The sequence below is a fragment of the Myotis nattereri genome (assembly GCF_964212035.1).
Source record: "Myotis nattereri genome assembly, chromosome: 10".
Classification (NCBI taxonomy): domain Eukaryota; kingdom Metazoa; phylum Chordata; class Mammalia; order Chiroptera; family Vespertilionidae; genus Myotis; species Myotis nattereri.
Genome location: NC_138085.1, coordinates 29906855 through 29930347, shown reverse-complemented (window position 1 = coordinate 29930347; position 23493 = coordinate 29906855). Strand labels below are relative to the sequence as shown.

Genomic DNA, 23493 nt, shown 5'->3' with positions numbered 1-23493 from the left:
CAATTAGTTATAATGATGCGGTCGCGTGACAATCAGGAGTGCTCATGGGAAACAAGTGAAAACCTAACCCAAATTCAGTCTGTCTGCTATGCAGTACTGTCTTTACAGCTGACCTCAGGGTGACCCCTTAAGGCACTACTTATTCCCTGAGAAGATAAATTAATCATTTATCTGGACTTTGTTAAGTCCAGGTTACTGAACTTAACAAAACAAAATAAAATCAAGTAATAGATTTTTTATTTTTATTAACAGTGAGGTTCTGGGTAGGTCTCTCTCTCTCTCTCTAATCTATTTTTTTATTGATTTCAGAGAGGAAGGGAGAGAGATAGAAACATCAATGATGAGAGAGAACCATTGATGGGCTGCCTCATGCATGTCCCCTACTGGGGATAGAGCCTGCAACCGGGGTATATGCCATGACCTCCTGGTTCATAGTTTGATGCTCAACCACTGAGCCACGCCAGCCAGGGTTGATGGTTTGATTTTTAATGGAAGGGGAAAAGGGTGTTAAAAGCAGGCCGTGTCTACAACCCTGACCCCCCGTCCTGTAACTCCTGGTCATGAGTCTGTCTTGCCCACACTGTGAGGAGCATGGGGTGCAGGTCTTGTCTATTCTATTTGCTGCCATGTGGCCTGCACCCAACACAGTGCCAGGCATGTGTAGGCCTCAATAAATATTGGTTAATGACTAAAGGAAGTTGGAAAGTGATACAAGTATTTATGGATATACATTTCCTTTTCTCACCTTTTTAAATCTATACCTTCTAAATTAGAAAAGTGAGATGTGAAAGTAGATTTCAGAGCTCTGTTTCTGTATTTAGACATGAAAAAGGGGTAATTTTCAACTTGGTTCAGCTGGTACTATATAAAACTAACAAGTTCCTCCTTTAACAATTCTAACACTTATTAGGATGTAAAAGTGACCTGGCTGAGACACCTGTCATCCTTTTTAGCTTTCAATATTTAATGATATTCAAATGCCTTTAGGGGCCTTTAATTAATCATATTTTAGATTAACTTAAATAGCTAAGGGACAAAGCCCTCTTTTGTTATATAACAGCAGGAAGAGCCGTGCGCTGTCAGAGCTGCCCTCGTGGGCCTCCGAGCTCAGGTGCAGAGCCTCAGGGCCCCTGGCTGGGCACTGCCCTCTTACCAAGTGCAGTTTGCTGCACGAACCCAGGGCACCCGCACGGACGCGCCTTTACATGATCCTTTGACCAAGTGTGATCAAGAATAAGAGTCGTCGTTCCCAATTCTACACAGTTGACCCACATTGGGGGATCTTTGGGCCCAAGGGCTCACACTTACTTGAAAATGTCTTTTAACAACAAGTTGGGTCTTCGCATCTTGTTCTGAGCTCGGGTGTACCATTGCAGGGAGGGTCTTGAGCAATCGCTTCTCGGTTTCACACAGTGATACTCGCTTGGCATCGCTGTGAAGCGGGGGGAAGAGAGCAGGAGGAGGAAAAAGAGGGACCATTTAGGTGAGTGATATTTTTAAAGAGCCTTTATGTGGACTACTACTCAGTCATAAAAGGCGTGAACTACTGATACATGCAACAACTTGGATGAATCTGGAAAGAATTATGCTGAGCCAAAGACTTAAGAGGTTACATATTGTATGATTACATTTATAGAACATTCTTGAAATGACAAAATTATAGAAATGGAGAACAGATTAGTGGTTGTCCCAGGAGTTATGTAAGGAATGGTGGGTATGGCTACAAAAAAGCAACAAGAAGGAACCTTGTGGTGATGAAAATGTTCTGTAACTTGCCTGTATCTTCGTCAGTATCCCAGTTGTGATATGTACTATGGTTTTGCAAGATGCTACCATTGGGGGAAACTGAGTAAAGATTACACAGGACCTAAAAGAAAAAAAAAAGACCTAGCCAGTTTGGCTAAATGGATAGAGCATCAGCCTCCAAACCAAAGGGTCCCGGGTTCGATTCCTGTCAAGGGCACATACCTTGGTTACAGGCTCCTCCCTGGCCCGGGCCCTAACTGGGGTTCATGCAGAAGGCAACCAATTGATGTGTTTATCTCACATCGATGTTTCCCTCTGCCTTTCCCTCTCTCTTCACTCTCCCTAAAAATTAATGGAAAAATATCCTCGAGTGAGGATTAACCAAAAAAAAAAAAAAAAAAAAGATTACACAGGATCTCACTGTATTATTTCTTACAGTTGCATTTGCATCTACAATTATCCCAAAATAAAAAGTCTACTTTTTTAAACGAGTCTTTACCTTTTAGAGGTACATGTGGAAATATCTATAATAATAAAAGCATAGTATGCTAACTAGACCGGACAGCTGGACGACCTTCCGGACAAAGCCAAGGCTGCGAGGGTCAAGGGCAGCCACCTCAACTGTGAGGGCTGAGCCCCTTTCACGAATTTCGTGTATTGGGCCTCTAGTTTATAGATAAGAGAATAGAAATGAGATTTGCTTCCAAAAAGTCAGGAAGGGAGTAAGTATGTGGTGGGAAGCAAAGGACACAAGACTAGCCGTACACTGATAACTGCTGAGGCTGGGTGATGCGTGCAGGGCTCACATAAATCTCAATACTCTCATACTTTTTTAAAAATCCTCACCAGAGGACTTTTCCCCTATTGATCTTTAGAGAGAGAGAGTGGAAGGGAGGGAGAAGGGGGAGAGAGAAACATCAATGTGAGAGAGACACATAGACTGTTTGCCAGCTGCAGGCACCCCAACGGAGGTACATGCCCTTGATCAGGAATCAAACTGCAACCCTTCAGTCAGTGGGCCAAGACCCTAACCACTGAGAAACCACCTAGAGCTCTTATACTTAAATTTGTTTTCATCTTTTTAGAGGGGAAGGAGGAAGGGAAGAGGGAGGGCGAGGGGGAGGGGAAAGGAGAGGGGGAAGGGGAGAAGGAGGGAGAGGGAGCAGGTTAGTGGAGCAACAAGAGAAAAGGGGCCTGGGTCCCTGGACAATCCCAACGGCAGAGCCGCCATTCCACCTTGGACTGCCTGCCTCTGGACTGCTACATGATGGAGAAATAAACTTCTGTCTTATTTAAGCAGTTAGTTAAATGCAGTGTCCAGATCTTAACTAATATAGGCACCTATTGCTATAATAAATTTATACATCAATTTAAGAAATGTCTTTACTATACTTAGTCCCTCAGCCAGGAGGAAACTCTATCTCATTATTCACTTCATTTTCCCCATTAGTGTTGTGCCATTTTGTTTGGGGGGGGGGGAAATATATCAAACTGACATTCAAGTATTTAATTTTTTTGTTAGTATAAACAACCTCTCCCTCAACACCAATTCTGTGTAGCACTAGAGTGTAAGAGTTTTCACAGATATGAATGATTCTACTTGAGCAGTGTCAGAAAAATGGTGCCAAGGACTTCACCAGGAAACCCTTGCTGGAGAATCTACCGAATTCTTCAATGGGCAGTTAGAACAACTGAGGGCCTGGAAGGTTTTCAAACACGGCTACGTTGTGGTCACTGACATACAGGGTCAGCCGAGTGGACCTCCAGGCAACGAGGCTGACGATGGTTCCAGAAAAAACCCGTCTCCACTTCCGCCTGTGGTGGTGCTCTAGGCTCTCTACTCTGCCGCTCGGGCTGTACACCCGTAAATGACATTTCCCAGATCCTCTCTGGCCAGCTGGCTGCTGCTACGCTGTGAGGTGGGACAGACATCCTGGCGGAAGAGTGGTAGACAAGAGGAAAGAAGCAGCCTCTCCACGCCCCTGATTTTGGTGGCGCTCCTGATGGGGCAGCCACCGTTGCGGGCGCCGGAGGCTGAACATGGGACTCCAGCAGGGGTGGTGGGCGCCTGGCTTCCTCGGTTTCTACTTGACGCAAGTCAAGGCACGTCCGGGAGCTCTTTGATAAATGCGCGCGTCGGCCCAGGGTGGCAGCAGCTTTTCGATCGGGGCTCACACTTCCTTCTCACGTTGGCGGCTGTAGGCCTGCCCGCGTCTTTGTAATCAACGCCCCGCATGAGCGCCCTCTCTGCCTTAGGTGTCCGTGTGGTTTCTGGTTTCCTGCTGGACATGACGGGGATATCAGGTGATCCTCTTCTGCACTTTCAGGAAGTGACTCGAGCAAGGAAAGGAAGGGTTCTCGGGGTGACAGACAGGAGGGTCTACAGTCCTGAACACCCTCTTCTTCTCACCATCACTGCCACATAACATGCCCACACAATGCATTCAGATGCTGGGGGGGAGGGGGGAGTTGTGGGTTTTGGAGTTTGTTTTCCTGATCACACTGGAGAGGATCTCAGGCGAGTGCAGCATCTATAGCCTGACCCCTGGGCTTGGCTCCTCCACCTACCAGCCGGGAAGCGCTAACTCTTGCAGCTCAGTTTCCTCATCTGAGAAATGGGTGTAACATTACGTACCTCAGAGGATTTACTATGGGGATATAGTAAATTGGTGGCACATAACCAGCGCTACCTAAGTGGTGGCTGTTGCTATTATTATTGTACGGAAAGGCAAGTTACGGGCAGCACCCAGCTCTGTTTTTGACAACGCATCTGACAGGACTTGAAGGCACCTGCCGTCCTGCAGCTACCCTCAGGGCTAGCCACAGGCGTGGCTCTAGCCCTGTGGCAGAGTCCTCTCTCCAGTCGGTCCATTTCCTTTCCTGGATGTCTCTGGAGCAGCAGCATCCTCTGCAAGCCGCTCATGCCCTCAGCCTAGGTCAGGTCTCGGTCAGTAGCCTCTCTACCCGCTAACGCCTTGGTAAACATTTGGCTTCCGTCACCGCCTCTTCTCCCCAATGTCAACGCTGACGGCCTGAGTCTTGTCTTCCTTCATGCAGTCTGCACACCACGCCTGGGATGCCGGGGACACACTTCCTTCACGACCTACAATCTCCGACTCCCACATGCACATCTTATGACTACAGGGTCCCGGTTTCCACCCTCAGCACAATGTTCTCTTTGTCCCACACTATTCACTAAAGATTTAATCATTTGCCTTTCACGCTCCTCCTCCAGGGAGTGCACCCCCAAATCCATATCTCTATGCAGAGTCCTCACCCCAGCTCAGACCTGTGTATCTATCGCCCTGCCTACTATCTTCATCTCAGATGCTATTACCAGCCAGCACCTGGCATCTTCCTCAATCCCCCGCTCCACCTTCCCTCAGCCATCCAAGCCGAAAACCTGCAGGCTAACCCCAGCCTTCCCTCTTTCATCCCCAGCCCCAGTTAATCCCCAGGGCCTCTCAATCATACCTTCTAGAACTCCCCATGCCCACTGACACTCCCCTAGTGGAGGTCACGTACCTTGCTCCCCATCTCAATGTTGTCCCCTCAAAGCTGTCTTTCTGAAATATATTATCCAGTTGGTAGTTTCCAGCTCATCTCAGGTCCTAGGACTCCTGGTGACAAACTTGTCTGTCACACTCTACCCACAAAGTACCGTTGGAATCCTGCACGTGCCCAAGTATGGCCTCAGTGCCTTTGCACATGATCTGCAACCCCAGTGGGCATCCCTGCAACAATCTGCCTGGTGAACTACTTTTCTTCCTTAAACACTCTCCTCTGTGAAGTCCATTTTTCAAGACCACAGCTGTCGCCAGGCAGTCGCTATCTGTGCACCACAGTGAACTGGATTTTCTGTTAACGTTTTAGGTCTCCTCTATCTTTTCACCAGCAGCTGGTGGCTGAGCTGCCGGGCCAGAACGTTGTTCGTCTTTGGATCTCCAACGTCTAGGACAGGGTGTGGCACATATCAGACCCTTAAGAAACATCCCACATTGAATGGAATGTGTATTGCATGCCTATGGCCTGACATCAGATTGGATAAATCCCCCCACCCCCAGTCCCCAAAGTGTATTTTCCCAATTATATTTAAGATTACAACTGAAATTGAATGTTAAGGGAAATTATAATAGCAAAGAATAAAGCATGTGCTCTACTGAAACATCTAAAATACCCAGAAAGAAAGTAAAGTATGGTACAAACCATATGGAACATGTCGTAGTCCCTAAAGCCTGGCTGCACCAAGCTAGCGTCTCAGGAATCATACATTTGAGCCTTCGCCACTCAGACTGCCAGGCTGAGAGCCTCCACACCATTGCTTCACTAACCATCTTTATGCAGAAGAGACCTGGGGTTCAGGATTACATATTTCCACTTGCACATAAAAATGTAACCCGTTCTTCCTAGATGCTTGCATGCCTGAAGAAGACACAATTCTTATCAAGACCCTGATGAAGAACGGTAAGGGCAAGGCCCCGGCTTCCAGTCCAGGTGCAGCACTAGCACTAACATTTTCAAAATTAAGAATTAACTATTCAAGGCCCAACCGGCGTGGCTCAGTGGTTGATTATCAACCTATGAACCAGGAGGTTCGATTCTGGTCAGAGTACATGCCTGGGTTGTGGGCTCAATTCCCAGTGTGGGGGAGGGGTGTGCAGGAGGCAGCCAATCAATGATTCTCATCACTGACATTTCTATTTTTCTCTTCCTCTCCCTTTCTCTCTGAAATCAATAATATATTTGAACACACAAAAAAAGAATTAACCATTCCAGGCAAGAGTAGACACTACAAAGTAGTTCATGATGAATTGCCAAATTTACTGTATACACCTTTACTAGTGTATAGGCAAGCATTACATTTGGGGGGAGGAATAAGCCTACACATGGTATCACTAAGCCTTAAAAACAATTACTTCATTGGCTTGCTAGCTGCATTTAACCTGCCAAAGGCCACACATGACTAAGGAGCTGAGAATTCCAACCCACAGCCATCCACCTCCAAGGCCACGCCCTTCCACCTGTGGGTGCTTAGGAAAGGTAGGTCTTAGAACAGGTGGATATACATATATGTGAAGGGTTTTTTTTGTTTGTTTTGCTTTTAATAATGAAGGCATGCCAAGGTACAGATCATTAGAAACAAAAATGTGAAGCTGAAAAACAGTGACTGGGTAACTCTTTGTTGTAGGCCAGTGATGGCGAACCTTTTGAGCTCGGCGTGTCAGCATTTTGAAAAACCCTAACTTAACTCTGGTGCCGTGTCACATATAGAAATTTTTTGATATTTGCAACCATAGTAAAACAAAGACTTATATTTTTGATATTTATTTTATATATTTAAATGCCATTTAACAAAGAAAAATCAACCAAAAAAATGAGTTCGCGTGTCACCTCTGACACGGGTGTCATAGGTTCGCCATCACTGTTGTAGGAGGTTATCTGTGCATTATAGGATGTTTAGCAACATCCCTGACCTCTATCCACAACATACCACTAGAAACTCTGGTCCTCCCAGTTGTGACAACCAAAAATGTTTCCAGATATTGACAAATGTCCCCTAGGGGGAAAAATCACCCTGACTTGACCCACTGGGATAAAGTCATCTATATATATAAAAGGCTAATATACAAAGTGTCCCCTTGGGAGTCTGACCAGGTGACTGGGAGTTCGATAGATCACTATGACGTGCGCTGACCACCAGGGGGACAAAGAAGGCCCTGACTGGCAGAAGGCCCCAGCCAGCAGCCGGAAGGCCCCAATCAGCCCTGATCACCAGCCAGGCCTAGGGACCCTCCCTGTGCATGAATTTCATGCACTGAGCCTCTAGTTGTATATATATTAAAATCCCAACACTGCCATATTTTTAAAGTATTGAAAGTGTAAAAAATAACAAAAACAGAGCCACTTTAAAAATGGAGTCAGAGCTGCCATCCCAGAGAAACTGCCTCAAACCTTAGAATGTTAAAACTGGGCAAAATAACCTTCGGACTGGCCTAAAGCAGTGCGGTATTCCAAACTACTGTTTTGACTAAGGGACTGAAGATCAAAGACATTCTTTAGTATTAGCATCACTATGCTAGCTAATCTACACCTACAGACATTCCTTCTTTCTATTCTCTTAATTATTCCCCTTCTCTTTCTCATAAATACCTCTGGCCAGTCACCTAATCAAAACACTATTTGGGTTTCTGCCTGAATCAGCCCTTCGGGAGTGAGTAGCTATTCCTATGGACCTCAAATGAACGCTTGTTGCCTCTCATTTTGGCCTTCTGCTTACAGGTTACCAAAGGTAATTAAACTTAATGCAAAAATTGAAAACCAAAGACTGTGGGTTAACACTTGTGATACCTGAGCTTCAGTATCTACCTAACCAGAAGCCAACAGACACGCACAGGCCTGCATTCACACGCCACCTGGCAGGGAGAGCAGGTGTGCAGGCGGTGGAAGGACAACAACGTTCCTGGATCCATGCAACTCAAGCAGAGCCCCTTTATCCCCTTCCACTTCCACCACCTACGGGGGAAAGGGGGCACTATTTCTCCGTTTCCACTGTTTCACCCGTCTTTTAAGACTCTGGGATTTCACCCATGATATCAAGTGCTGGCCAGAGAACTGGCTGAGACCACACCCAGTCAGTTCTGGTACCTTATGGTACTTATTCGCGCACCAATGCCTCCACGGTGGTCTCAGTCAGTGATCCTCCGGTCTGACCACACACAAGAACCTACTGGAGGAGGCTGTGATGTATTCAGATTCCCAGGCCCCATCCTCAGAATCTCCCACTAGTAGGACCAGGTAAGGACAGGAAATGAGCGATGTAAGCCAGTTTCCCCGGGGTTATGTGGGTGCAGCACTGTGAGTAACCCTGCTCGCTAGCCAGCTCCCTGCAGCTGTACGTACAACAGATTTTAGCCTAAAGACTTTCAGATCCTACATACCATGCAACATTATGAGGACCTGTTTCCTGCAACTAAAAATAAGAGTGTTGCTCTGTGAATGCGCAGTCTACATTCCACTAATTTTGGCCACCAACCAAGATGCAAGCACTTCAGTGATTCTGAGGTATGCTGTTCAATTTACTTCTAATCAACCAGTATTCCTCTAAATGTTGAGAATACATCATTACTAAGATTCAGCTGCCTGCTTTTTACATGTTTGAAAGTGTTACGGCACCCTGACCGGTGTGGCTCAGTTGGTGGGAGTGTCATCCCGTGTAGCAGAAGGTCACAAGTTTGATACCTGGTCGGGGTATGTACAAGCAGCAACTGATAGATGTATCTCTCTCACATCGATGTTTCTCTCTCCCTTCCTCCCTCTCTAAAATCTTTTTTTAAGTGTTAAGACAATTAATCCTGAGTCCTCAGAATAAAATACATTCTCCAAAACTAGATCACGCCCAGAACTACAGATGGTATCGCTAAGATTTCACTGAAGTGGCAAAGATGTTAAGATGGCAGCAACCCTTGCAGGGTCAAATCCAGAGCCATCTCCCCTCCCCACCTTTCTTACACTCTCTTCCTCCTCACTCCACTTCAGCCTAGCAGGCTTCCTACTGCTCCTCACATCAACATCCCCCCTTCCCCATCTCAGGCCTCCACCTGTTTCCTCTGCCTCCCTCAGCATTTTTATTTTGGTCTTTGTTGAAGTCACCTTCTTTGACCACCCTCTGTAAAACAGCATCCCCACCCCCCAAGCCCTGTTACTCACGTCCCTTCTTTACTTCTGAGCACTCACTGCTACTCATACATATCTACCTACTGTCTGTTCTCCCCACTAGAAAATTCCTAGAGAAGGGACCTAGAACAGCACCTACCACGTAAAATGCACGTAAGAAATACTTGTTGAAGGAATGAACTGAAGAATGAATAAATGAATGAATGCACTGACCAGTGGTCTGCACCTAGATCCCCACAAAAAAGCTAATCCAAATTCAGTATGGTCCTAACAAGAGGCAGACATGAAGACAGAACCTTTCTAGGGGTGCAGGTATCACAGCTACTGGGTGTGTATGGAGTGTCTACAGTATGCCCGGCACATGGAGAACAGGGATATGGATCCTTTTTCAAACAAGAATCACTGCGTGTATGTTGAGGAAGGAGATAAATGAAATCAAACGACTGCCCCTCCCACAACCACGGGGGTGGGAGGGGGCGCAACAGAACAACTGGATCCACTGCTCCTTTCTTTTCTTTTTTCCAATTTATTGATTTAGAAAGAGAGAGGAAGTGAGGGAGGGAGGAGGGAGAGAGAAACACTGATTTGTTGTTTCATTTATTTATGTATTCATTGATTACTTCTTGTATTGAAGGGGAAAATAAGACATTTGGGGGGCTAGCTATCTGAATCGTGCCAGTAACCTGCCTTCTGACGTACACCCTTGCTTGCCAATAAACTCCATTCTTATCAAATTCCCTTCTTATCTGTGATGCCCTGCAGAACCTGTTTCCTGGAATACACCCATCTTACAGAGGCCATAAACCATGAACCATATACAGTCCCCGGAGGGGCCGGTGCCAGTGCTGGCAAGCCTCTGGGTGTGGTCTCACTTACCAACTCACAGAGGTGGGGGTAGGGGGACTGCAAAGCCCACAAAGGATCCAGAAGCCTGATCCATATTTTGGGGACAAAGGAACTAAGAGTATAAAGGGAAAGCTTCGTGCATATCCATCACTCAGGATTTGGAGACTGACTCCCGAGTCATAGCAATAGTGCAGTCTGCAATAAAGGCAACTTTGCTGAATTTTCTCTGAGTGCCCGGCTGACTTAATTCTCCCGCGCCGCCTGGCAGCTTATCTGCAACAGTAGGTGCTCTTGAAACCAAAATGTGGGGTGTTCTGAGTCAGAATTTGTTGTCTTGAAAAACCGAAGAATGGATTCGAGGACAAAAATGGTTAGCGGGAGCAAAGTTTATTGAGAGAAGGCAGTCCTGGAAAAGGTGCAGCTGGGGTTACAGGAGCAGCCAGCGTCCGGAGCTTCGGTTCCATGTTACAGTCGAGTGTAGTTCAGCATCCAAGTGGATTAAAGCGTATTAGTCCATGTGTAGAGTCCCACAGGGCCATCAGCCATGCGGGCACAGGGGAGCCTGGAACCTAGCACACTGGGGAGAGAAAGCATGTACTTTTTTGTATATATGCTTGCTAGCTTTTGATTGGTTCTTTCCAAGAATTCTGCCTTAATAACATCAGGCCTCACTGCCTTGTGGTTGGTTAGCTGCAAGCTGCTTGTCTTACATTTTAAAGTTCACAGCTCTCAGGCACACCCTTCTTTCCCTACCCAGATGGGTTGCCTTAGTAGCTTCCACCTTCTGAGTTCCCTGGTTCTACTTCCACCTCCCATGGTCCCAACCCTGTCTACCTAGCTTCCTTCTGTTTCTTCACCCGAACCAAAGATGGAACCCACAACCTTGGCATATCAGGATGACGCTCTAATCAAGTGACCTGCCCATCCAGGGTGTTATTTTGCTTTTTAAGAGAAGAGGAAAGAGGTAAAATACTCAACTGTCCCGCTGTTGGCTATTTGACCAGGGCCAAGTCACCTCTGAGGATGTTTGCTAATATGTAAAGAGCAGGGTTGGGTGAGAACACTTTTATTGCCCCTTCCTCCACTAAAATCAAGTCTCACCTACCTACTTTTCAAAGAACAGGAAACATAAAACTTAGCTTATGCTAACACTTTATGGTCATGTAGGAGTCAGAAACAGGAAGCTGGAATAAGGAGAAGATAGATTTGAAACGATAAAAGGGAAGACACAAGAGAGGAGAGAATGGAGGGGCAGGATGTGAAGGGCAGGACTTTCTGGACAAGAAGAGCTGGAAGGGAAAGAGAAAGGAGGAACAGAAACTTTGCCACCGTTCTTACCATATTCTGTTCCCTGGGGTGACAAGTTCAGAGGAACTTGCAAATTCAGATAAGCAGACCCACCCACAACCAACCTCAGCCCCCAGCTTACAGCTACCCTCCTGACTCCAAGAACTGTCCCTGCCACCCCGACCCCACAGGGGAGATTTCAGCCAGAGCACAGAAGGCTGCCCTCACGTGGATAAAAACGAACTGGAAGCTGGAAAGGGACCACCACCACCACCCCCTTCCCTCCCCCGCCTCCCATGCAGAACACAGTACCTGCAGGATTTCTACCAAAACATACAATATGAGGTTCTGTCAGGCAGGAGAAGGGGCCATCTTTAACTGGCCAATGCCAAGCTCTGGGCAAAACGCACCCTCTGAGGCCCTGGGCCATATTTGCTGGCAAGGGCTCTTCCAAAGCACCTTGTTGCGGACGAATAAAAGGGGTTCTTTAGAAAGTAACCTCAAAGGTGATCTGATCATAAATTCCTCACTGGGCAGGTCATGGTGGTTAGTCACACCCCAGGCCTGTAAGTTCTTCAGCGAAAGGTTTCGAGCCAACCCAGCCACTGTTCCTGTGCGTCTAGGTTAACACACCTTAGAAATATCGAAAGTAATAACCCTTTAAGGGGTGTTAGCCCTCAAGAGAGCACATAATTTTGTTAACTATCCTATAACCCAATCCCTGCCTTGCTTTCTCCAAGGGTCCTTATGTCCCCTCCTTAATTTCAAATGCATAAAAGAAGCTGCAAAACTGTTATTCTCCAGAGCATTTGAGATCTTGCTTTCCTGGCATGCACTGTCAGTTTGGCTCAAGTAAACTCATTAAAATTCTCTACAGGTCTGGACGCTCCTTACATTGACACTGGTGAACTACACTGAATTCATGCAAGAGCACCCTCAGCTGCAACTAAACGTATTTTCAAAGTCACATTCTGCCTGGGAAGCCACTTTCACAGGACAGTTGTAGGCCTCGCCTAAACCCGGTCAATGCGTGGCTCAGAGATGGTTGACCAGATACCTGAGGATGACCAGCAGGAGTGGTCTTGAACAGCAGCCGCCGCCGCCGCCACAGGCAGCTGAAGAAACCTTCCCGTCAGCTGAAGCCACACTGTCAGTGGTTGCCCATCCTGCTTTCTGCCGATGCCAGAGGAAGCAGAGCCCGTTCTGGAGAGAGCTCGGGTTGTGGGAAATGACTTCAGAACCCACCACCGGAAGGGCGGGCACTGAGAAGCCCCACCGAGGCCCTGATGCTAGACTGGCTGCAGCCCCATGAGCCGGAGGCTTCTGAGTGTTTAAACTTCATTTTTTGACAAAATCTCACACTTACGGAAAGACTGCAAGAAGAGTATGAAAAATTCCTTTACACCCTTTACCCAGACTCCCCAACTGTTAACAATCATCACATTGGCCCTGTTACCATGTTGTATATACACTGAGTGGCCCGATTATTATGACCACCTGACGTTTGTAGGCAATTAGCCAGTCACTGCATTGTATGGGATATGGGAGCCGAAGGCCTGTTCGAACACCTTTGCTGTCTGCAGTTACCAAGATAAAACGTCTCCAATTCGCACAGGAACACAAGGATTGGACAGTCGAGCATTGGAAAAAGGTCATGTGGTCCGATGAATCACGTTTCCAGTTGCATCATGCAGATGGCAGAGTGAGAATTTGGCAGAAACAGCATGAAAGCATGCATCCCGTATGCATGAGTACAACCCTTCAAGCTGGTGGGGGCAGTGTTATGGTTTGGGGCATGTTTTCCTGGCATGATTTGGGCCCTTTAATTCGTGTGGAACAACGTCTGAATAGCACAACATACCTAAGCATCGTTGTGATCAAGTTCATCCTATCATGTTGATGGTGTATCCCAATAGAGATGGCTTCTTCCAACAAGACAATGTGCCATGTCACGGTGCTCGTATTGTGCAGGAGTGGTTTCAACAACATGAGGGAGGCTTTACCTTGCTTAGGTGGCCCCCACAATCACCAGATTTCAATCCAATTGAGCATTTGTGGGATGAAGTTAAAAGAGCCATCAGGCAGCTGGTTCCACAACCATCAAATCTCACAGAACTGGACAGTGCTATTCATCAGGCATGGTGTCAGATTCCTCACATCACTTTTCAACATCTTATGGAGTCAATGCCAAGAAGAATCTTGTCGCAGTATTGAAGGCAAAAGGTGGCCCAACGAAGTACTGATGGGGTGGTCATACTAATCTGGCCACTCATGTTCAAATATAACCCACGTTCAAAGGCTGTTAAATCGCGTTGTTTACCCATATCTTCAGAAATAAATCACTTCTACTGTTGTGGTAAACAACCTGCTTCCCTATTTATAATGGTCTGGCCCTTTAGCAACTTCAGCGCGAAATTATAGCTAATTAGCCTACAAACGTCAGGTGGTCATAATAACCTAGCCACTCAGTGTATAACCCACATATTACTTTATTTTTTAAAATATATTTTTATTAATTTTGAGAGAGAGAGAGGAAGGAAGAGGAATAGAGAGATAGAAACATTGATGACAGAGGAACGTCATCCATCAGCTGCCTCCTGCACGCCCCCTACTGGGGGTCCAGCTGGCAATCCCAGCATATGCTCTGACCAGGAATGGGACGAACAACCCTTAGGTTTCTGGGTCGACACTCAACCGCTGAGCCACACCAGCCAGGTCACATATTCCTTTTTTAACCATTTGAAAGTAAGCCAAAGACATGATATTTACACCTAAGTATTTTAGCCTTCCCTTATACAATAACCACAGGCTATCATTATACATAAAAATCGGGAAATTACTTCTTCAGGAGTGTTATCTACTCTAAAGATGTTACACAAATTTCCCTTGTAGTCCCCCAGATGGCTTGCGAGCGAAAGCAGGGTCACATGTGGCATTCAGCTGTCATATCTTTTCAGCTTCCTTTCATCTGAAACAGTTACTTTATCTTCCATGACCTTGGCATTTTTTGAAAAGTACAAGCCAACTGTTTTGTGGAATGTCCCTACTTTGAGGTTTGTCTGTTTCATCATGATCGGATTGGAGTTGCCCGTTTGGGGCAGAAATATCACAGAAGTGATTCTGTGACCTTCTTTGTGCATTTTTCCCAAAGACACATGATGTTGATCTGGTGTTAAATTGGACCGATTGGTTAAAGTTGTGGTGTAAGGCAGGTTTCTGCTCTGTCAAGTTACAATTTTCCCTTTGTAATTAATAAGTAACTTGATGGGAGATACTTAGAGACTAAGCAAATATCCTGCTCCTCACCAAACCTACTTGTTTTACCACCCACTGGTGGATTCTTGCCTGGATAAGGATAAAATTCTGTGTGAGGTCAAACAAGGTCAAACTTCAGGGCAGGGAAACAGGAATGGTCCCAGTGGTAGCTGATGAGCACACGAGACTCCTCTATCGACTTAATTCAAATAACTCCAGGTTGTGTCCACCGTTAGCTATTAAGAAAAAGCACCACCTCTGGATTTGTTTGAGAGCAGCCACAGATATGCCCGTTGCTCTCACGGTGAGTCATGCCTGCTGGGAACTCAGCCCTTCAGTTTACAAAGTGCCCAGTGGCTGCAAAAAGGGCCACCTGAGCGCTAACCATCCTCGCACCGAAGCCCAGGTCTCCCGGGGCAGCGCTGAGGGCCCAGCTCCGTGATTCCTGGCCCACCGCGGCAGGGCACCGGGAGCCGCATTTCAAAACAAAACCTCCAACTCTCCACCACCTTATACTGAGGCACAACCAAGCTTGGGAGCTCTGATTTGGCTTATTCGAGAAACGTGTTTTTAAAACTCTGTTACCACAAAGCCAGAAATTATGTAGAAGCAGAGAGAACACTTTGAAATCACATACTGGTTGTTACACTGCAGCCCAGGGATGTCCAGTTAGCATGCCAGTCTATATTCTAGGGTCTTTTCTCTTTGCACACGCATACTTTATCAGGATGGAGAGCACGCTGTCCCACCAGCCTTCTTCAGGCGGGTCTGCACTGGACAATGAGGAAAAGGATCTGAGAGTCTCAATTCTTCCAGGGATGGTCTGAATTGAAATTCATTCCAGAGGCAAAGGAGAGAAGTTATTCATAACATGCAATGGCTGCCGTAGAGTATCAGGGCTAAATTCTCTTGTAGAGCCCAACTCTACAAGGGCTGGTCTGTACTGTTCTGTAATTTGTTGTTTACCTAGTAATCCATTAAATAAGCATTTAACGAGCACTTTCCACACACAGGCCCTGGGAGTATAAAGATAAACAAGACAAGGCTCCCTTCCTCTATAAATGAAGAATCCAGGCAGGGAGAGTGAAAAGCACCTAAATACCCCAAATACTGACTGACGCTGCGCTAGGGGAGCGGCGGTGCTCCTGGGAGGCCCTGGGCAAGGACCCACTGGCGCCAGCTCAGGAAGCCAGGGCGGCTTTGCTGGGGTGCTGTGTGAAAGGGTCCTCGAGGGACTGAAATAGAAGAGGCCTATCTGACGGTAGGAAGGGCATGTCCAATGCCCAGAAAGGTGTGCTCAGGCCAGATCACAGGGAGATGCGACTAAGAAGGAACCTGGCCCTCCAAACTGGCCCAAAGGAGGCCCGGAGCAGCCGTAAGTGGTGAGCTCAGGACAAAGGTGACCAAGGGAGAGTGGTGGGCAAGGGGCTGCTGAGATCACTGCGGCCAGAGGGGCGGGGGAGCTGAGCCAGAGCAGGGACGGCAAGAAAGGGTACAAGAGACGTCAGGAAGAAGATGCCGCAAGGACTTGGTGACTGAGCTGGCAGCGGCTGTTCTTATAGCACCCAGTCAGCCGAGATCAGCTGCATAATAACCAATTCAGGCCACTGATGGCGGGGGGGGGGGGGGGGGGGGGACACGACGGACATACTGCCACCATTCTGAGACGGTTTAACAGCAGAGGAGGGGCCAGAGGAAAGAAGGCGTGACACTGAGGTAAGCTGAGGAAACTGCTCACTGAACTGCCCCTCCTCTTGGGTCCTCCAAGCTCTAACGGAAGGCCTTAGCTTATAGCTCTCTGGCGGTAGCCCCGTAACAGCAAACTGCATATGCAGGGCATGCTACAGGAGAACGAGTCTGTGGCAACCCCATGACAGCCACGAAGAAAGCAAAATCTGGGAGCTACCTCTTTCCCGAGAGATTTCACTCTTAGCTGGAGGGAAATACAAGCAGTCGGGCTGAATAAATAATTCTTAGTGAGAGAAGGTGAATGTTAGTAGAATTAAGAATTAACAAAAGCCACCCTGGGACCCAATTCAAGCAGCCTCCACCGTAGGGACCTTCCCCAAACCTGAGTTTAAGGGGACACACGGGGAACGAGATCATGGGACAGAATGTATGCAAACTCTAAAACAACCAAGTGTGGGACTAGGAAGTGACGTCACTACACAGGCCCTCAGTGATACTCCTCAGGGATACCTGGCTGGGTGGATGGCTGAGGGAAGGGGGAGCACTGGACAGGCAGTCTACTGGATAATCCCATTTTCCTATAGGAACAGAAGAACCAGACTGGTCCTGTCAAACCCCAAGTCAGCACGTGGTAAGGACCCAGCAAAGGGACAGGCCCTGGCAGTTGGGAGCCTGCAGGAGAGGCAACCATCATATAAGAGACAAAGCAAAGTCCTGTTCGGGCCACTTCACGCATGTGCTTAGGTCTGCAGAAGGTACGGCTGAAACATCCCATTTCCTCTTACACCCCAAATATACAGCCCTTTTACTCTCTGCTCCACACATTTGGGGAAAGCAGCATCTGGGCAGGCTCCCAAGCGGGCAGACCCTCACGCACACGCCCAGTTTTTACTCCCGTGTGGAGCATGCCGCTGGGGATACAGAAATAAGCCACACGGACGGCCTCTTCTTCAAAAAGCTCCCACAATCTCATTGTTAAAAACTGGACAAGTAGATTTATGACCAGTGTCATTATTTTCATGGCATTTCTTCTCCACTGACTCTACACAGGACAGGAAGGCAGTGTCAGGAGATGTTTTAGATTGGGGTGCGTGTGTATGCATGTGTCTAGGAGGGGGCTTAGAAAAGGCTCGGCCCAGGGAGGAATGAGTAGGACTCGAAGGGGGTGGGCAGGAGAGGCAGGTGCCACCTGAGCAAGGACAGCAGGCACAGGGGATAAAAGTTCCCGACAGAGTGTCTGCAGGTCCAGCTCAGGAGGACACAATGTACCGAGCGAGGCTAGAAAAGGAAGCAGTGCAAGGGCGGGAGGGGATTTTATCCCGAAAGGAGCAACGCGGGGAAGGGAGAATGGAAAATGGAATTGGATTTTGGAGAGACTTTTCTTGAGGCTGGACCGGTGACGGAGAACTCCTCTTGTGCGCTGAGATGAGTCCGGAGGTGTGCCTGGGAACGCGAGACCTGCACCAGGAAACAGAGCCATCTCACCGCCCTCAGCTACACCCTCCCAGGAATCTGCACAGGAGCCTTTCTGAAGGGCGGGGTGGAATGCACTAGATGCTACGAAGATGGCATGCATTTACCTCATCTACCCGCTGCAGGCCAGACTGCCCCCGTCGGAATCCCAGCTCTCTCCTCTAGAGTTTCTTAAGCTTTCTGAACCTCAGTATCTTCATTTGTAAAATCGGGGGTGACAATGGTATCAAACTCATATGGCTTTTGTGAAAATTAAATGGGCTGACATATATAACATGTCCAGAACAGGTGAGGATAAAGTGAGACAGTAATTTACCCCTTTTCCTGTTCTACCTATGTTTTGTAGCATGTGCGTTTGTGGCGGGGGAGGGGTTGTTTAGTATCAAGATTGTCACCAAGAGCCCACTCTCTTAGCCAACCACAAAAACACTGCCAGATTACCATTACTCTCTAGAGTCTCTTGGCAGACAACTGAATTCCACCATTGTTAGCTCTCACTCTTCCCTTTATCGAGACAAATCAGCTCAATGTTTACTGGCTAAGACTTAGAGCTGTGCTGTCCACTAACCACATGTAGCTGCTGAGTACTTCAAATAAGGCCAGACCAAATTGAAATGTGCTCTACATAAGTGTAAGATACACACCAATGAGGCTTTGAAGACGCAGTTGAACAAAAAATTGTAAAATAGCTCATTAACAATTTTTAGAACTTGATTTGGCAATATACTGAACATATTGGGTTAACTAAAATATATTATTAAAAATCAATTTCACCTGTTTTTTAAAAAATTGCTTCCTTCTCACTTACTGGATTTATTGTAGTTGCTATGTTCCTAACTTCTTAATTTAAGTGATTAGCTCATTAATGCCTTTTTTCTTGCTAATATGAACAATTAAGACTGCATATTTCTCTCGAAATACTGACTTAGTTGCATCCCACCGGTTTTTTTGTTTGTTTGTTTGGTTGATTTTTCTTATTAATCCTCACCTGAGAACATTCTTCCATTGATTTTTAGAGAGTGGGAAGGAGGAGAAGAGACAGCGAGAGAAACATCAATGTGAGAGAGACACATAGATTGGTTGCCTCCCGCCCTTGCCCTGTCGGGAGCCAGGGATCAAGCCTGTAACTGAGGTACATGCCTCTGACTAGAATTGAAGGCACAACCCTTCAGTCTGAGGGCTCTATCCGCTGAGCCAAACCCACCAGGGCTCCCACCGTTTTTAAGTGTACAATTCATCCAAAAGTTTTAACATCTATTTTCATTATTACTTCTCTATCTTTCAAATTCCAATTTTTTTAAAGTTTTAAAAATTATCTCTTAAAACGGTCATAATTTAGTTGCATTGTGTTCAGAGAACTTTGTACGATACTGATTATTTAAAATGTGTTAGAACTAATTTTATGACCTGGTGTGTATACTCCATTTTTGTGAAAGTATAATCTTCGCTTGCTATCTCTCTCCCTCTCCCTTCCTCTCTGAAATAAAAATACTTTTTTAATTGATGTTTTTATCTTCCTGAAAAATTCAAACTTTAATTTACTTATTTCTTTTAAAATGTTTAAATGTAGCTACTTGAAATTTTTAAATGATATGTGTGGCTTGGGTTATATTTCCATTGGACAGCGCTGGTCTAGGGGAGGATAAGCAAGAAGCCTGCACTAGCCACCAAGTCCTGGATGACTAAGGATTCTATTACTGAAAATGATAAGCCAAGAGGAGTGTATTGGCGGCCTTGATAAAGTACCACACTGTTCTCCTCCCTTGCTGCTGCCCTCTAAATAGGAAATGAGAACAAGATGTGAAAGCAGAATGGAGGGGAAGAACAGATAGAAGAGGATCAAAAAGCAGGATCAACACAGGCAGATGCTGAGAGAGGGAGGCCAGGGAAGAAGGAACGCTATACGTGTAATAGAAAGACTGCTCCAGCTCTAAATGGAACACATACAAGCCTTAATTATGAAAATGACACCTAATCTTAAAAAAAGCCTTCACATTCAAAAGACAGAACTACTATTTCATCAAAGTAGACTTTTAAAATTTAATTTGTTTTCATCAATTTTCCTTCTTTGAATGAATTGAATCATATCATACAATACTTAACTACTATGATTCCAGATATTAAAAACTTAAAGGGAAATTCATGGGTATAGGACTTGATGAACCATTCAATCACTTAATCCTGGCTATTTTTCCATGGCATGTAAGGAGAGAACAAAATGTTATGTCTTGTATGGCCTCAAAAGACAAAACAAGAAATGGGCTTTTTCTTTAGGACAGAGATTTTCAACTTTTTTCATCTCATGGCACACACAAATTACTAAAATTCTGTGGCACAAGCAAAAACTTATTTTTTTGTCAACCTGATCCAAAAAACGTAAGTATAATTTTCATTCACACCAGATGGCTATTACTGTGTTGGCTGGTGTACTTTTTTATTTGTCAATCTAAGGGAAAAGAGGTCAGAGTCCCTGACTAGTCAGGAATTGCATGTTTTAAAAAGTAGAAATTCAGAGGGGCAGGGGAGGCAGGTCAGAGAAGCAGGAACAAAGTATAGAAAGTACAACGTTATAAAAACTAAAGAAAAAGAGGTTCCCAGCAGCCTTTGCAGTAAGAGGCAAGTGAGCTGAGACAGAGAAAAGCAGTGTGGCCAGGAAATTCTTCCCTTGAAGACGGGGACTCTTGGAGCTCAAGGGTTCCCACAGCTCAGCCTGTGCTGCTGCCTGACCCAGGGGAGACTGGGCCTAGAGGTGACTGCCCTTGCCGAGAACACACAGGGTTCCGCCAGGTAGGAACTGATGTGATTCCTAATCCAAATCCGGCCTCCGGCATCTTGGTGAAAAGTGGCGGTGAAAAGGGATGTTGCGCTCATCATCTACTAGTGAGGAACTACTGTTGTAGTTACTCAAAAATTGGAATAAAATAGCTTTATCTGTAGCTGTCAAAGCTGAGTAAGCAGGCACCCATCCACCCATACATACGGGAGCCCCATAAAGACATGAGGGCTGAAAGGGCAGCCAGGTAGTTCGGATCCTCCTTGGTTGTCCATTCACTTCCCAAGAGCCAACCTGCTGGATGAACGTCCCTTATTGCCAACAAACAGCCCAGCATGGAAAGCAGGGAAGAACTGGAGGAGGCAAATCAAAGAACAAAGGGTTTGTTCTTACTCTGCCTTGAAAATATCCTTAAAATTCAATACCAATCTATTTTGGTAACAAGGGACAATTTGGTAGTTTGTGGCAAAATTACAGGCATTTTCAAAAGAAAGTCATAAATGTAAGTTTTTTTTTTAGAATTTATGCCTGTCAGCCTCTCTTTCTCTCTTCCATAAACCCCTTCATGCCTTCTTATCTCACCCACTAATTTTCTTGCCTAGAGCCGTGGTCGGCAAACTGCCATTCATGAGCCACATGCGGTTCTTTGGCCCCTTGAGTGTGGCTCTTCCTAAGCCTGAGGAGTACCCTAATTAAGTGAATAACAATGTACCTCCCTATATAGTTTAAGTTTAAAATATGTGGCTCTCAAAAGAAATTTCAATCGTTGTACTGTTGATATTTGGCTCTGTTGACTAATGAGTTTGCCGACCACTGGCCTAGAGGAAGGAACGGCTACCAACTATGAGCATGGCTCACTTCATCTCACAGGCTCAGCAGCGCTCACGGGCTGAACAGACATGTAAAGAAGACCCACGGCATCTGGGTACAGTAGGCTCTCCTAGCTCACCGCAGCCTCGCTGCCCAAGCACGCATTGGTGGGGATTTCGGTGATCCCCAGCTCTAGCAGGAGAGATGTAAAAAAAGCCTTCTTCAAAGCTGTCGACTTGCAGGATTATGCAAGTAAAACCACAACCCTTGTTGAGTCAGTGCCCTTCGCGCGACAGACAAGGATTCCCCTTCCACAGTTTCAGGACAGGCATCCTTCAGTGGAAGAAGAACAGCAGCCACAAGCTCAGGGAGCCGGCCGGTCTCCTTCCTCTTTATAGCCCCACACCCCGCACCAGGCTCGGCACGAAGAGCAGGCAACCCACAGGTGCCAGATAAAGCACGCCTGCGAAACCATTTTCTCTTTTAAACAAAAGAGCAGAGGTCACATGGCACGTGAATGAAGACACGAGGTCACATGGCACATGAATGAAGACACGAGGACATAAAATCAGTCTTTCCAATCGGCTGGTGATTCTGCAGCACCTTCCTCACTCCTAAAACACATTTTGCGGTCGGAACCATGGGACCACGGGCCTGGAAGTGCCCTCGACCACGAGCAGGTCAAGCCTCCCAGTACAGTCCGGGAGACTGAGCCCCGCAGGGACACCGATGTCGGCCAAGGTCACCCAGCTGGCGTGGGCTGGCGGTGGAACCCCGCCCCTGCCTATTCGCCCAGCTCCTCAGAGATGCTCTCCGAAAACCTGGCGTTACTTACACACTTAAAGGCGCATAATACATGCACACCCAGGTCAAGTCACCGCTTACAATTCAGAAGCAGCCAAAGATCACCAAAACATGTCTCTCCCGCAGGGCTGGGCGCCGAGTGGGGGCAGGAAAGGTCACCGGCGAGTTTCTACCCGCAGACATCACCCAGGACGCCTTCCCGGTAGGTGCCAAGGGTCGTTTCTCCGGGGCGACGACTTCCCTTGTAAAAAAGGGTCCCCCAATCCCGATCCCGGGAAACGAGTTAACTCGGCTCTGTTGGCTGGGAAGCTGCCAGCAATGAATTAAACGCCGAGCCGCTGCAGAACGCTGGGGGAGAGGGCGACCGCGGCTGGACTCCACACCCCCGCCGTCCACCCCTGCGCCTCCACCGCAGCGCCCCACGTCCGTCCACCCGGCCCGAGCCCACGTCTCCGGAAGGCGCGTCTGGGGGAGCCGTGCCCCGGGCGCTGTCCGCGGGGGCGGGGGCGGAGCCGCCAGACCCGGCCAGGCGGGGGCCAGGACGCACCGCCGCCGCCGCCCCCAGCCCGTGGGCCCCGCTGCGCCCAGGAGAGGGCTGCGCCGCGTACCTCGGCCGGCAGGTGCCGCCGCCGCCTCCGCCGCCGCCGCCGCCGCCGCCGCCTCGGCTCGCGCCTGCAGTGGCCGCCGCTTCGCGCCGCGGGCCGCCTTCGTGCGCATGCTAGGGAGGGGGCGCCGGCCCGCAGCCAGCCCCCGGCCCCGCGCGCCCGCCTGCCCCCGGCGCCGCGCTCGCGCCCATTCAGTGCCGGACCGACTGCTCGCCCGCGCGGAGGCGGTGGAGGGGCGTGGGGGCGGGATGCGCGTCACGGGGCGCACGGAAGCCAATCGGAGGGCGCGAAGGCGACCGCGGCGGCCCCGCCCCCGGGACGCACAGCCCCGCCTCCCGGCGATGTTTTGGGGAGCTGGGCACCCCTACTGGGACGCAGCCCGGGCGGTGGGCCGGCTGTCCTCCGGTCTGGAACTGTGCGCGGCGGCTGGAGGGTGGACCGAACAAAGGATGCGTTCGGTCTGCGTCTAGGGCAGGCGCTTACCGCGCGGGGGACTCGTGGGTGCGGAGCCAGCGGATGGAGGGGCTTCCA

General features: G+C 47.8%; 1 protein-coding gene across 6 annotated transcripts in view; it reads right to left on the bottom strand.

Annotated features, from left to right (window-relative positions):
• The window catches only part of ST3GAL5 (ST3 beta-galactoside alpha-2,3-sialyltransferase 5), a gene marked incomplete at its 5' end in the record, with an annotated part of 42540 nt that extends 19379 nt beyond the window's left edge, over positions 1-23161 (bottom strand). Inside the window, 2 exons of one of the 6 annotated variants that reach the window (XM_081100726.1) lie at positions 1309-1432; positions 22966-23161. Coding sequence is in view for 3 of the 6 variants with exons in the window: in XM_081100723.1 (XP_080956849.1) it covers positions 1309-1430 (122 nt within the window). Of the gene's footprint in view, positions 1-1308; positions 1433-1776; positions 2332-22965 lie in introns of those variants that run through there. The other 5 variants (XM_081100723.1, XM_081100725.1, XM_081100724.1 and 2 more) reach the window with 5 other exon arrangements.
• Positions 23162-23493: the final 332 nt, after the last annotated feature.